Source organism: Chenopodium quinoa, unplaced genomic scaffold (genome assembly GCF_001683475.1).
Source record: "Chenopodium quinoa cultivar QQ74 unplaced genomic scaffold, ASM168347v1, whole genome shotgun sequence".
NCBI lineage: Eukaryota > Viridiplantae > Streptophyta > Magnoliopsida > Caryophyllales > Amaranthaceae > Chenopodium > Chenopodium quinoa.
Window position 1 is genome coordinate 9,135,724 of NW_018744367.1, and position 13,069 is coordinate 9,148,792.

The 13,069-nt window shown below is 35.0% G+C and overlaps 2 protein-coding genes across 2 annotated transcripts; one reads left to right on the plus strand and one right to left on the minus strand.

Annotated features, from left to right (window-relative positions):
• Positions 1-1,397: 1,397 nt before the first annotated feature.
• LOC110696787 (aquaporin TIP1-3-like) lies at positions 1,398-3,984 on the minus strand. Its single transcript, XM_021874128.1, has 3 exons — positions 3,789-3,984; positions 2,933-3,183; positions 1,398-2,208 (listed from the first exon to the last, which is right to left on the minus strand). The coding sequence occupies exons 1-3, from the start codon at positions 3,919-3,921 to the stop codon at positions 1,831-1,833; spliced, it is 762 nt and encodes a 253-aa protein (XP_021729820.1). The 5' UTR covers positions 3,922-3,984; the 3' UTR covers positions 1,398-1,830.
• A 6,536-nt stretch (positions 3,985-10,520) lies between these two features.
• On the plus strand, positions 10,521-12,991 carry LOC110696647 (photosynthetic NDH subunit of lumenal location 1, chloroplastic-like). Its single transcript, XM_021874001.1, has 8 exons — positions 10,521-10,716; positions 10,874-10,964; positions 11,586-11,669; positions 11,775-11,848; positions 11,957-12,079; positions 12,177-12,248; positions 12,327-12,423; positions 12,652-12,991. Exons 1-8 carry the CDS (start codon positions 10,663-10,665, stop codon positions 12,753-12,755), a joined length of 699 nt encoding a protein of 232 aa, XP_021729693.1. The 5' UTR covers positions 10,521-10,662; the 3' UTR covers positions 12,756-12,991.
• The last annotated feature ends 78 nt before the right edge of the window (positions 12,992-13,069 follow it).

Consider the following 13,069-nt stretch of genomic DNA (forward strand, 5'->3'; position numbering starts at 1 on the left):
ATTTCTATTTTGAATCAAATAGTTGTAATATATTTTGGAATAATTATAATATTCACTCTTATTATTAGTTATGTGCTACGAAGTATATTATAAGAGGAAATCCAAGTTACTCAAAGGACACAATCATCATTTCACCTGCCTAAGTAAAGGGCAAAATAGAGGTCATGATTTAATTACTATCTTCATCTTCCCCATCCCAGATTTCCTCCATTTTTGCCTCCTTCATCCTCTATACATAGTCTGTCAACCTCTATCAATGCCTCCTCCATTTCCACCACCTAAGGTGGTTAAAATTGCTGCTCCAAACAAGACACTTCCCCTAAAGGATTTATATGACCTAATTGACACTTTTTATTACTAGGGTTTTGTTTTGTTCCGCCGCAAAGTGTCATTGTGGGCTTGAGAAAGGACGAAGAAGAAGAGGTCAACGGGGGAAGAAGAAGATCGGAGGTCGACGGACTTGAGAAAGGACGAAGGTTGATGGACTTAAGAAAGGACAAAGAAAAGGAGGTGGACAGGCTTGAGAAAGATCAAAGGTCGATGGACTTGACAAAGATCGGAGAAGAGGAGGTCGACGGTGGTTGTTGTGATGTGTTTAGCGAGAGAGATTGTGGATGTGATGATGGTGGTGGCTGTGGTGGTGGTGTATGCCGACAGAGATAGATGAAGAAGAAATGACTGTTAGCTATGGAGTAACCTGGGTGGAGAGAGATGAAGAAGAAATGACTGGCAACTATTTCAAGACCAATATTTACAAGATAGCCATTTGAGTAATAATATTTGTTATTTAAATTGGGTAACCTAGGTACCCTCCTATATTATATTGATCTAGTTGGGCTTTTTTTTTTTTTTTTAAATACCTTTCATTATATTATAAGGTAGGAAATAATAAAAGAAGAAAAAAATGGTGGCACCAGTAATGACATCTAGTTGTCATCATTATATCACAATAGCATGGGGTCAAATTGTTTGACTGAAAATATAGGGATTTTTTTTTTTAAAAAAAAAACGAGGTAATCATGTTTCTTTGAGTATAGAGTTTGTCATAATTCCTATGCTAGTTAGTTAATACTCGAGCTATGCTCAGGTTTTTCAATTAATACATGGTTGGATTATATTTATGCATAACATGAAATGATTTACTTTTAGCCGTCAAAATCTGAAATTATCACTACGTAACAGACCTTTTTTTTTATTCAATCAAATTGAAAACAGGATTATGTATGTTATATCTTCTATCTTATCTTTAATCTTGATAAAATTATTATTTATTTTCTTATGAAAAAAATTACCAAAAAAAAAAAGTTTTTGGAGGGAAAATTTTTAATATGGTGTTGACACGTGTAATCAAATAATTATTTTGATAATTACTTTAGTATAGATATTGAAGGGGAAAATTCATTTCTTTCATATAAATGTTATCCTTTTAAACTAGTGCAACATGATTAAACTGCAACAACTTGATTCATATAGCTTGAACTAACAATAATTCTATTGAAATCACCATAATCCATAGTTATGGAATTACTTTGAATAATTAAGTACAAACATTAGAAGACTGTAGACACCAATGAAATTCACCAACTTCTGACTTGTTGATACCAATCATTACAAATTAAATCAATATAATTTCACACCTGACACACAAATCCAAAAAAAAAAAAAAAAAAAAAAAAAAAAAAATAAAATAAAATTGTGCCTTCTCAGGGCCATTAGCTCGAGTTCATAATGACTTTTGGAACTTCAACCCTAAATTTATTCCCATTTAGAAACTAAGGGCATGCATGTTCGAGAACCTTACTGTGATTCCGAACGAGCCCTAAATTTCACTTAATAATCAGTTGGGAGTGGCTGGTGAGAGTACTCATCATCACCAATGAAAATGTGGTCATAGATAATAGCAGCAAGGGCTGCCCCAATAAATGGGCCGAGCCAGTAAACCCAATGGTGAGTCCAAGTCCAGCTAACAACGGCGGGTCCGAATGTGACTGCTGGGTTCATTGATGCCCCATCAAAAGGTCCACCAGCCAAGATATTGGCCCCAACAATGAGCCCAATTGCAATTGGGGCGATTATGCCCAAATTGCCTTTCTTTGGGTCAACAGCTGTGGCATAGACTGTGTAGACCAGCCCAAATGTCATTACAATCTCGAACACTAATGCATTCCATGAAGAAACCCCTGATGATAGTGCAAATGCTGATACTGCCTGTAACACAAAAAATTACATGCTTTGATTATTAAAGAGGTCAAGTGTAATAAATAATAAGATGCTAGTCATACTACCTAGACAGCCCAGGTATAGGAGGTTTGAACCGTTGATTAGCTTTCCAACTATCAAAAAGTTAGTGGTCGAATCTTTCCAAACTCATTTTACGAATAATTTATTTAATATCCCCCTCTTATAAATTATAATTATATAATAATTGGTTCTGTCCTTACAAAATTTGGAATGATTTATTTAAATTTTCCCCTCTGCCCCTCGGATCATGTCCTCACCCAAAAAAGTATACAGTACATTGTTTTTATGCTGATGGCATTTTATTCCGACCACATATTATATAAACTGCGGAGTATAAACTTTTATAAAAGACTTAAGAATCTAATTAATGAGATGTTTTCGCACTAACTTATCGTGAGTTAATATGTTAAGACATTAAAAACTCTTTTACGCTATGTTTGGATAGAGAGAAATGGAGGGAAAGGAAAGGAAAATGCAAAGTCTCCTTTTCCCTCCCCTCACCTCCCTTTCCCTTCCCTCTTTTTCCTTCCCCTCCCTTAGTCCCTTTCCCTTCACTATTGTTATCCAAACATAGTGTTAAAAAAACTCTCTTTAAAAGGACTACTTTACTCTCTGAATATGTTATTATAAGACCATTTCACAAGTAAATTCATGGTATAAACACAAATCAAATGGTGATGGTAGGAATTACCATGCCGCCGGTGGCGTATTGGATAAGGAAGCAAGCAACAACGGAGCCAAACAATTGACCAATCCAATACAAAATGGCGCGTAACAAAGTAATGTGACCAGCAATGAAGGCACCAAAGGTAACAGCAGGATTAACATGTCCTCCTGATATGTTTGCACCAACTGCGACTGCTACTATCAGTCCGAATGCATGTGCTAATGATGCTGCTATTACCCCTGTCGACGGCATCGTCCCGTTGTCGTTCAGTTTGCCTGAAATCCCAATTCATTATTGTTGTTACAAACCATAGAGAATATATGATTTTTTAATTTTTTTTTTTTCAATCAATAAGAAAAGGAAAGGTTGATTATATTGGCCAAAGAGTAAATAGAAAGTCACATGAATGTAATGTTTATAAGCTTTAGTGATCAAAATTACTTCCTTCGTTTTCTGTGGTTTTTTTGTTTTTTTTTTTTTTTTTTTTTTTGGAAAACATATGACACGGCTAATATTAATAAATAGTCTAATGATAATTAATATTGTTGATTTTTAATGGGTAATAATTATATTTTTTTTACGTGTAATAACTATATTCGATATGGTGCATGTACTCTAATGGATTTAAATGAGATAAGAGTGAGTTGCTTAGGTGGATAGAGCTTCCTTCTGATTTCAGAGGATCCTGATATTGATTTTCATCACTTGCATTCATTTTGACAAAACGAGTGTAATATGGTGCATGTACAACCCATTTGTCACCAGGTCACAAATGAAATGCGTGTTTCATCAATAAAGACTAGCTGAAGACCATCTACAGGTACAAATAATTAATAGTACATGCATGGTCGAATTCTACATATTCTACATTATTACTTACTGAAGGCCATGCCGGAACCTTGTCCGGCGAAGACGAAAATAATCATAGAGAAGAATTCAGCAAGGGCTGCTCTAATTGCATCTGGATTGCTAGCCTCTCCTGGATTTCCTATTGCTATTCTGTATATCGGCATCTTTTTCCCTTTCTTCTTTCAATTAATTGCTAATATTGTAGTATGTTTTTGTTTCTCTTCTTGTGTTATAACATCACAATAAAACACAAGTCTTTTTAACTAGTAACATTACATGAAGAATGCTAAAAATATGGCTTAAGACTAGGGCCTTATTTAATTGTCGTTCTACCATTTGTATGGATGTGATTAATTAGTTAAATCATGAGAATGGTAATTAATCCAAAAGATTAGGGATAACCACTGCTATTTGTGGCAATTTTCATATGGCTTAAAAAATTGATAAAATGTTCAATAATAATCAACAAGCCCTGAAAGAAAGCTTTTAGAATGCTATTAAGGGAAATTTCTTCTACTTTTATTAAGCTGGTAGATAAAACTGAATAATCAGATAATTTATTTGTTTTATGCTGATAACTTTCACACATACTAAAGATTTAGCTCATTTTTTGTAACCATTATATATGTGGTTTTTTTTTTACAAAGGGGACAACAAAAGACTAAAACACAAAAGAAAGCAAATCTCTACGTTTGATTATTGAGAATGTTGATTGACCCTCTGTAATAATTATGTTCGATTACTGAGAATGTTAATTGACCCCCTATTTCTCAAATATTTAGGGAAAGTTCCTCTAATCCCATTTGTATTTATCATTGCAAATGTTTGATCACAAAAAATATACGTAGTATTTAAATTACACATTATCAAAAATTACTAAAATTAAAGTAGATAATGAACTCACCGAAATAAATCATACTAGACCTTTTAGGACTGACTTTTCTTATACAAAGTACTTTTTACCTTTAAACATTAGTAGCTAGATCTTCCACGGCAAGTAGCATTTTTTGTAAAAAAAAAAAAGTCACGGGCAAGTAGCCTGATCTTCCAAAATCTTATACTTCCTTTTTTACTTGACTTATTCTTTTATCACGCTTATCAATGCAAAATTTTAACGATCAATAACTTTAATTTTCTATAATTAAACAATATAAAAGTTATATATTATGATAGTATTTATTAAAACAAATTCAAAAATATCCAACATGAATATGTTTTTCCTTACCTATTTTTCACAAAAGACGGTCAAAGAAGATGTGATATATAGTGTAAAAGTCAAAGCGAGCTGAGTCAAGTAAAAAAGAACGGGGGAAGTAATTATTATTTTATTCACCTTCCACAAACGTTTACAAAAGGTAAATAAGAAATTTATCATCTAGCTAGTTAGGAACAACTTGAGGAAATATTACCTTCTATAAATATACTAGTCCCTAGCGAGTCTTGTACGTGGCTAGTCACAAGTTGTGGTCATATTGAGTTATTAGAGTAATCTTCATTTATATGTATGAGTAACCCCATTTATTCCTAAAAGTAACCATGTCCAAAAAAAAGTACCAAAATTCATTACACGACTAATATGAAGTAATTTATAAAAAAAATTAAACATGTTTGTTCATTCGAGTAACCCTTAATGTTTTGTTTTTAAAAATCCTGTTTTAATTGACTGAACTGAACTTATTGGAGATGAATTGAACTGAACATTTTATGAGACGAGGAAATTAAGAAATGAACTGAACTGAACTGAATTGAACTGAACATATTAGAGTTGAACTGAACTGAACTAAAAATAATTTGAAGAGAACCGACCCTAAGAGGGTAACCCCCTTTTCTCATTTAAGTAACTCACATGCGGCAAGGTAAATTCATTTTTTCCATCACTATAACCCCTATTACTTAATTAATTGTCTTATATATGAAGTGGCCACACCATGTAGCTAGTCACGTATAAAAATTTGAATCCCATATTACCTTTCTCACAACACTTCCATTGATCCAACCCTTGCAACCACGTGAACCACCTTTCCTCATTTTTTTTCTTTTATATGACTTTTATTACCCCCATTGTATTAACCGAATACCATTACTCCCCATAATACTTTAAAATCACTTTAACCTAATTGGGTTTTCAATATGTCGATTTATGCCAAGCCAACTTTGATGATTTGGCCTATGGTCCACATGCCTTGGTGAAAACGTGTCTACCTAATTAAAATTATCTTATAATTGAAAGTAAAATCCACATGTTCTCATTTGAATCTGAAAATAAAATGTCTGCTAACCTCTCAAATCAAGCTCAAATAAACTGTAATGCAGTTCAAAACCTTGTCTTAACAAATACAATCATCTTTTGAGTTATTAGTCCAATTACAAGCTCTACTACACATAAAATATAATAAATGATCAATATTATATGATTAATAACTTGATTTGCCTCTCAATACATATAAAATGTCGCATTTATCAAAATTCAAAGCAAATAATCAATCTTCAATTAAGTTGTTTATCGTCATCAATAAATAAGGAAATTCTTATACACCTAGGTGCAAGGGTGTAATATTGGGATATATTTTAGGAAACAAGATAATTGTGAATATTGTGAGAATATATCCTAGAGAATATTGTGAGCTATTTTAGCTATTTTAGCTATTTTAGGTTATTTGGTCTTGCCCTCTAAGTATACCTAATTGATAAATATATTGTATGTGGCCATTGTGATTAATGAGAATTACACAGAGAATTATACGATCATAGTTTGTCATGATATCAGAGCCTGAGTGAGATCCAAAATTAATTTTTTTTATTTTGTTCGTAACATTCATTGTTCACGTACAATTAAAGTGTGAGTGAGAGTTCACTGCTTTGAGATTTATACATACACAAATTCGTGAGTTACGTGAGTTTGTGGGGGTTTACAAATTTTGTGAGGAATTGTGAGATTGATTCCTTTATTTGTGAGGAATTGGGAGATTAATTCTTTTAGTTGTGAGGACTTGTGAAATTAATTAATTGTGCCAATTACGTGACATTACATTGTGAGTGTGATGGCTGGATGTGGTGAGCAACGTTTTGTGGGCCTTTCTTCCGATCAATATCAGCAGCTTCTTAGTAATCTAAATGGTCTTAAATTCAAGACTAATGGTAACCATGACCCGGGTTGGATCATTGACACCGGGGCATCAAATCAAGTCACTTGCGAGTTATCTTTGTTGACGAATAATTCTAATGTTCAAAATTGTCCGGTGGGATTGCCGGATGGAAAATATGTCAATGCTAACAAAATTGGCTCAGTGACTTTGCAAGGGGACTTGACTATTGAGAATGTCCTTTACATACCGCAATTGAATTGCAATTTAATTTCGGCAACTCAATTATGTGATGACTCAAATTGTGTCATGCAATTTACTAACAACCTTTGTGTTATACAGGACCTAATGACGAGGAAGGTGATTGGAGCAGGTGAACGAGTAGATGGACTTTATTATTTCCAGGGTGCTCCTACGGTAACTTTGAAGATAGATGGGGATCATTTGACAGAGTTGTGGCATAAACGTTTGGGGCATCCTTCGGCAAAGGTACTACAACAACTTCCATTTGTGAGTCGTAGTAGAAATAAATTTAAATCATGTGATGTATGTCCTCGGGCAAAACAACATAGGAGTAGTTTTCCTTTGAGTCAAAATAAAGCTAGTCAGATTTTTGAACTAGTGCATTTAGATTTGTGGAGTCCGTATAAGACTCCATCGTCTTGTGGTGCCCATTATTTTTTAACCATTGTCGATGATTATTCTAGGGGTGTGTGGACTTATTTAATAAGGAATAAAATGGAAGTTGAGTACATGTTTTATAATTTTGTGGCTATTGTGAAACGTCAATTTTCTCAAGAGATTAAAGTGGTTCGTAGTGATAATGGTACGGAATTTAATTCCTTGAAGAACTACTTCTTTGAAAATGGGATATATTTTGAGACTTCGTGTGTAGGCACGCCTCAACAAAATGGGCGTGTTGAGAGAAAACATCAACATATCTTGAATGTGGCTAGAGCTTTAAGGTTCCAAGCAAATTTACCTCTGAAATTTTGGGGGGAGTGTGTGCAAGCGGCATGTCATTTGTTAAATAGAACACCTTCTCGATTGCTTGACTATAAAACCCCAATTGACATGTTATTTGGAAAATCACCTTCATATGAGTATATTCGGGTGTTTGGGTGTTTATGTTACGCTTATAATCAAAGGAGTAAAGGTGACAAGTTTGCAAGTAGGAGTAGAAAATGTGTGTTCATCGGCTATCCTTTCGGGAAAAAGGGGTGGAAGATGTATGATTTGGAGACCCAAGATATATTTGTTTCGAGGGATGTGATTTTTCATGAGGATGCATTTCTATTTATTACACCTAATGTGGATGAGAAGCGTGTGACATACTCCATTCCTTCCGTGGATGAGGGTGTAAGTGATGACGAGTGGACCTTGGAGGATGAAGAGGGGAGTGGTAGAGACGTGAGAAGGGATGAAAATGAGGCAGGGGCAGCAGACCACACCGCAGGCAACTTGCGGCAGGAGGCCACAAGCCGCGACCAGGCTGCGGGAGAGTCTGTCAGGGACTCTGATCAGCCCGCTGGCTCTCCAGCGCCCACTGGTGCAGCTGGGCAGTGCGACAGCTCAGTGCACGAGCCTCAGCAGCAAACTTCCATCCCTCATTCAGAGCAACAAGCTGGGCAGATAGTTCATAGCAGCGACATAGTTGATGTTGGGCAGCCAGTAAGTACTGAGGCCTTGGGTAAAGGCATGAGACCAAAAATTCCTTCCATGAAACTCCGTGACTATGTGACACACACTATCCGAAATAATAGTCCATCTACACCAACTCAGAGTTCACTTGTGACACCATCTCCCTCAGGTACTGTTTACCCTATAACACATTATGTTGATTCTCACCGATAGTCTGTGAAACATAGAAAATATATTGCTGCTATTACAAGAGGAAATGAACCCAAAAGTTTCAGGGACGCCATGAAACATGAGGGTTGGAGAAAGGAAATGGCAGATGAGATACAGGCGCTTGAAGAACAGGGCACTTGGGTGCTAGAAAAATTACCACCTGGTAAAAAGGCTCTCGGGAGCAAGTGGGTGTACAAAGAGAAATACGATGAGCATGGGAATTTGCAGAGATTAAAGGCGAGGCTAGTTATCTTTGGCAATCATCAGGTTGAAGGTCTAGACTACAATGAGACGTTTGCTCCAGTGGCAAAAATGGTGACAGTTCGAACCTTTCTTGCAGTAGCGGCGGTGAAAAATTGGGAAGTCCATCAAATGGACGTTCATAATGCATTTCTTCATGGTGATTTGGAAGAAGAGGTATATATGAAAATTCCTCCTGGTTTTGCGAAAGATAATTCTGACAAAGTTTGCAGGATGAAGAAATCGTTGTACGGGCTTAAACAAGCTCCAAGATGATGGTTTGCAAAGCTTGCTACAGCTTTGAAAAAGTATGGCTTTAAACAGTCATATTATGATTATTCTTTATTTACTCTGACAAAGGGTAAAATGCAGCTCAATGTGTTAGTATATGTCGATGATTTAATTGTTGCAGGCAACGATCAAAATGCTATGCTCAGTTTTAAATCATATCTTGGAAATTGTTTCAAGATGAAAGATCTCGGAGTGTTGAAATATTTTTTGGGGCTAGAGGTAGCCCGGAATAAACAGGGAATTTTTATTTGCCAGAGGAAGTATGCGTTGGATATCAATACTGAGGCAGGTTTACTAGATGCTAAACCTGCAGAGTTCCCTATGGAGCAAAATCACATGTTGGCTTTGGCTCAGGGAGAGTTTTTTCATGATGTAGAGAAAGATCATCGTCTCATAGGCCGACTGATTTAATTGTCTGTTACGAGACCGGATTTAGCATATTCTGTTCATATTTTATCGCAGTTTATGCAAAATCCCAGGATTGATCATTGGGAAGAAACTCTGCAAGTTGTTAGATATTTGAAAAGAGTCCGGGACAGGGAATTTTATTGAGATCTGATAGTGCTTTACAGTTGGAAGGTTGGTGTGATTCAGATTGGGCAGGTTGTCCTCTCTCCAGACGTTCCTTGAGTGGTTGGTTTATGCTTCTTGGTTTGTCCCCAGTGTCATGGAAAACCAAGAAGGACAAACCAAGAAGCAACCTATTGTTGCTCTTTCTTCATCGGAAGCAGAATATCGTTGTATGAATGCAACGACTTGTGAATTAAAGTGGTTGAAACGACTTCTTGGTCACTTAGGTGTTAAACATGAGAATGGGATGCACCTTTACTGTGATAGTCAATCAGTCTTGCCCTCCAAGTATACCTAATTGATAAATATATTGTATGTGGCCATTGTGATTAATGAGAATTACACTGAGAATTATACAATCATAGTTTGTCATGTAATAACCAAGACTAATAGGCTAAATTTGAAATCTAAAAATGAGGAAAACAAAAATCAAATGAGCAAAAAATCTACTTATAGGTGCACCGTGCACCTCACCTGTATCTGCACCCGAATATATATTAAAAGTGATGACCAACAAATACAGCAAGCATTTCTACACTAATGGAATAAGCTGTTACCAAGCAAAAAGTTAAAAAATAAATAAATTCAATAAAAAAAATTAAAATAAAAAATTGAGCTTTTAATCAACAAAAACCTTGGGCACGTGAGTCTCACATGTTACAGACTCTTGTTTATCCACCTTATCTTTTGTTGTTGGACAGTCTTCAGTCTTAAATCAGGACATATTATCCAAATTTTAACACAAAACAAAAGAAATATATGAGAAGGAAAAATGCCCCTCACAAGAAAATTTGTAATTATTGCAAAAATATGAACACTCTTACATGAGAAAAAATACTGCTTCTAATACCTTAAAGATTAGGCAAAGCTATGGCAGCATCATCAATCTCAATGAGCTTGGCTCCTTCTATTCGCCCTAAGCAGGTATCCGATATATTACTCGTCTTATTATGATTAGTAGTTACCTTCGTACCATTTAACTTTAACAGGCAATAATGTGACAACTAAATGCAGACTAAAAAACATTAATCTTTTTGTAAATAATGTTTCTTATGTTCAGTTGCTTTTTGATGTGCCTCAGATTATGAGCATTTCTACAAATTCCGCTACTTCATTACCATCATACAGCAACATAAGATCAAGTTTACAGGATTTCTCCTCTTTAGACAAAAGTAAGTGCCCCAATTCAAATTTCTTACACAATTTTATCTGGTGAAGAATTGCTTTGGATGTTCATTTATCTACATAATTGTGAGCCTGTCCAGAATTATTTGTCATGTTTCTAGTCCCTATTACACTATCAATATGATTTATCATTCTTGACGAAAATAATATAATAGTGTATAATTTTTTCTGTGAATATCTCTACTCATTACCCAACTCATTACAAGCCTAGAATTTAGCCATTACATTACTAAATAACTGAAGTAATGTAACCAACTTAATGATGAATAACTTAATTATGAATTGCTGAAGTAATGTAAACAACTTATTATGAATAACTGAAGTCAAGCATACAAGTAAGCTGCTTCTTGCCATAAGAAAGATTTATATATAAAAAAAAATTTACGGAGTTAGATTGATTTTTCTAACCTACCCAACAAACACTAAGACTCCATTTGTTTTAACGGAAAACATTTTCTAGGAAAAGGAATTTTTTTTTTTATTGTTTTTGGCTTGTAACGAGTGGAAAATAGTTCTCCTTTTTAATGGAATGTGAGCAACATTATATTATCAAGAACAACATTATATTATCAAGAACAAGTCATAACCTTTGGTTCTGAACATATCAGGCTGCTATGAGAGAAGATCGCTACTGATGGCAACTGGCATGCTAGCTCTAAGTTTTATCCCTCCAAGTTCTGCTCTTAGTAAAGGTATCACTATGAATTATATTTTCCGCTGAAAAGTTGTTTGCTTCACCATTAATCGATAAGGAGTCCATAAACTACTCTTCTGATTTAAACTTTTTAGTCTCACAGAAACCTCAGAAGATTACACACCATTTGTTGACAAAGAAGACGGCTATTCTTATGTTTACCCATCTGACTGGAGGGTATCTACCACTTATTGACACGCTTTGCTAAATTCCTTCAACAGAATCACCATATTTCTAACTGAAGTAAACAAGGATCTTTTGATGAACTTTGTTTTTGTTCTTCAGGAATTTGACTTCAGGGCGCATGATTCAGCATTCAAGGACCGGTACTTACAGCTTCAGAATGTGAGGTTGAGCTTCATACCTACTGACAAGAATGATGTCCATGATTTGGGTCCTATGCAAGATGTAAACTCTATCATTAATTCATATACGCCTTCTATTATAAGTTAAATCAATATTTCTGGAGTTTAAAATTCTTTCTTCTTGCTCCTTTGGCTAACAGGTTGTTCAAAATTTGGTGACAAATATACTTGCAGCTCCAAACCAATTGACTTTCATAAAAGAAATTCAGGAGGTAAAGTAACACCAGCATATGAACGTCAAATATCAGTAAAACTTTTGATTGCTGAATGGTTTTGATTGCTGAATGCAGCGTTCAGTGGATGGAAAGAACTACTGGACTTTCGAGTACCAGCTAACATCTCCAAATTTCTCCGTGACCCATTTCACAACTATTGCCATTGCAAACGGTAAGCTATGTTAATAACCAGCAATTCAACTTTTACTTGAACTAATTATGCCAACAATTAGTTTACCAGTAGCAGCTAACAACTTCTAACTTTTGGCAAAAGGACTGCAAATCTTATTTATTCAGACAATAATAGAACGGCATGCAATGCATGTTTCTAGTCACATCATGATTTTAAAAGCCTAATATACCTTCACTGTAATTTACTTAAATTTTGCTTTGTACTCAGGGAGGTACTACACATTAACAGTTAGTGCTAACGAGCGAAGATGGAGAAGAGTCCGAAACAAGCTTAAAGTCGTGGCTGACTCCTTTAAGGTGTTTGAAATCTAGTAGTATATTCATATCATACTACTGTAGAGACTATAATTCAGAAACTCTTGTTCTCTCGTCAAGAACAGATTATAGACTTTAAATCAGTTGTACATGCATAACCGGCAGCAAAAGCAGTTGCCTATACAGCCATACTATGCCATTTGCTGTTACGGTACTTCTGTACCACTGGTATATATAGTATTGAAAATGAACATGAAATTTTGATTCAAAAACAATGCTGCATCAAACAATCAGAAATGATATGATCAACGCAAAAATACACAAGGATGATAGAATGAAAGGTTACGCAGATAAAAGTAGAATTGAGACAA

What these genes read in the sequence shown, in the direction of transcription:
- LOC110696647 (XM_021874001.1), top strand. Translation starts at nt 10,663, where the DNA reads ATGGCAGCATCATCAATCTCAATGAGCTTGGCTCCTTCTATTCGCCCT. An exon ending in CTTCTATTCGCCCTAAGCAG is followed by an intron (nt 10,717 to 10,873) that starts GTATCCGATATA and finishes GATGTGCCTCAG; the next exon opens with ATTATGAGCATTTCTACAAA. An exon ending in TTTCTCCTCTTTAGACAAAA is followed by an intron (nt 10,965 to 11,585) that starts GTAAGTGCCCCA and finishes TGAACATATCAG; the next exon opens with GCTGCTATGAGAGAAGATCG.
- LOC110696787 (XM_021874128.1), bottom strand. Translation starts at nt 3,921, where the DNA reads ATGCCGATATACAGAATAGCAATAGGAAATCCAGGAGAGGCTAGCAAT. An exon ending in AGGTTCCGGCATGGCCTTCA is followed by an intron (nt 3,184 to 3,788) that starts GTAAGTAATAAT and finishes TTGGGATTTCAG; the next exon opens with GCAAACTGAACGACAACGGG. An exon ending in AATACGCCACCGGCGGCATG is followed by an intron (nt 2,209 to 2,932) that starts GTAATTCCTACC and finishes TTTGTGTTACAG; the next exon opens with GCAGTATCAGCATTTGCACT.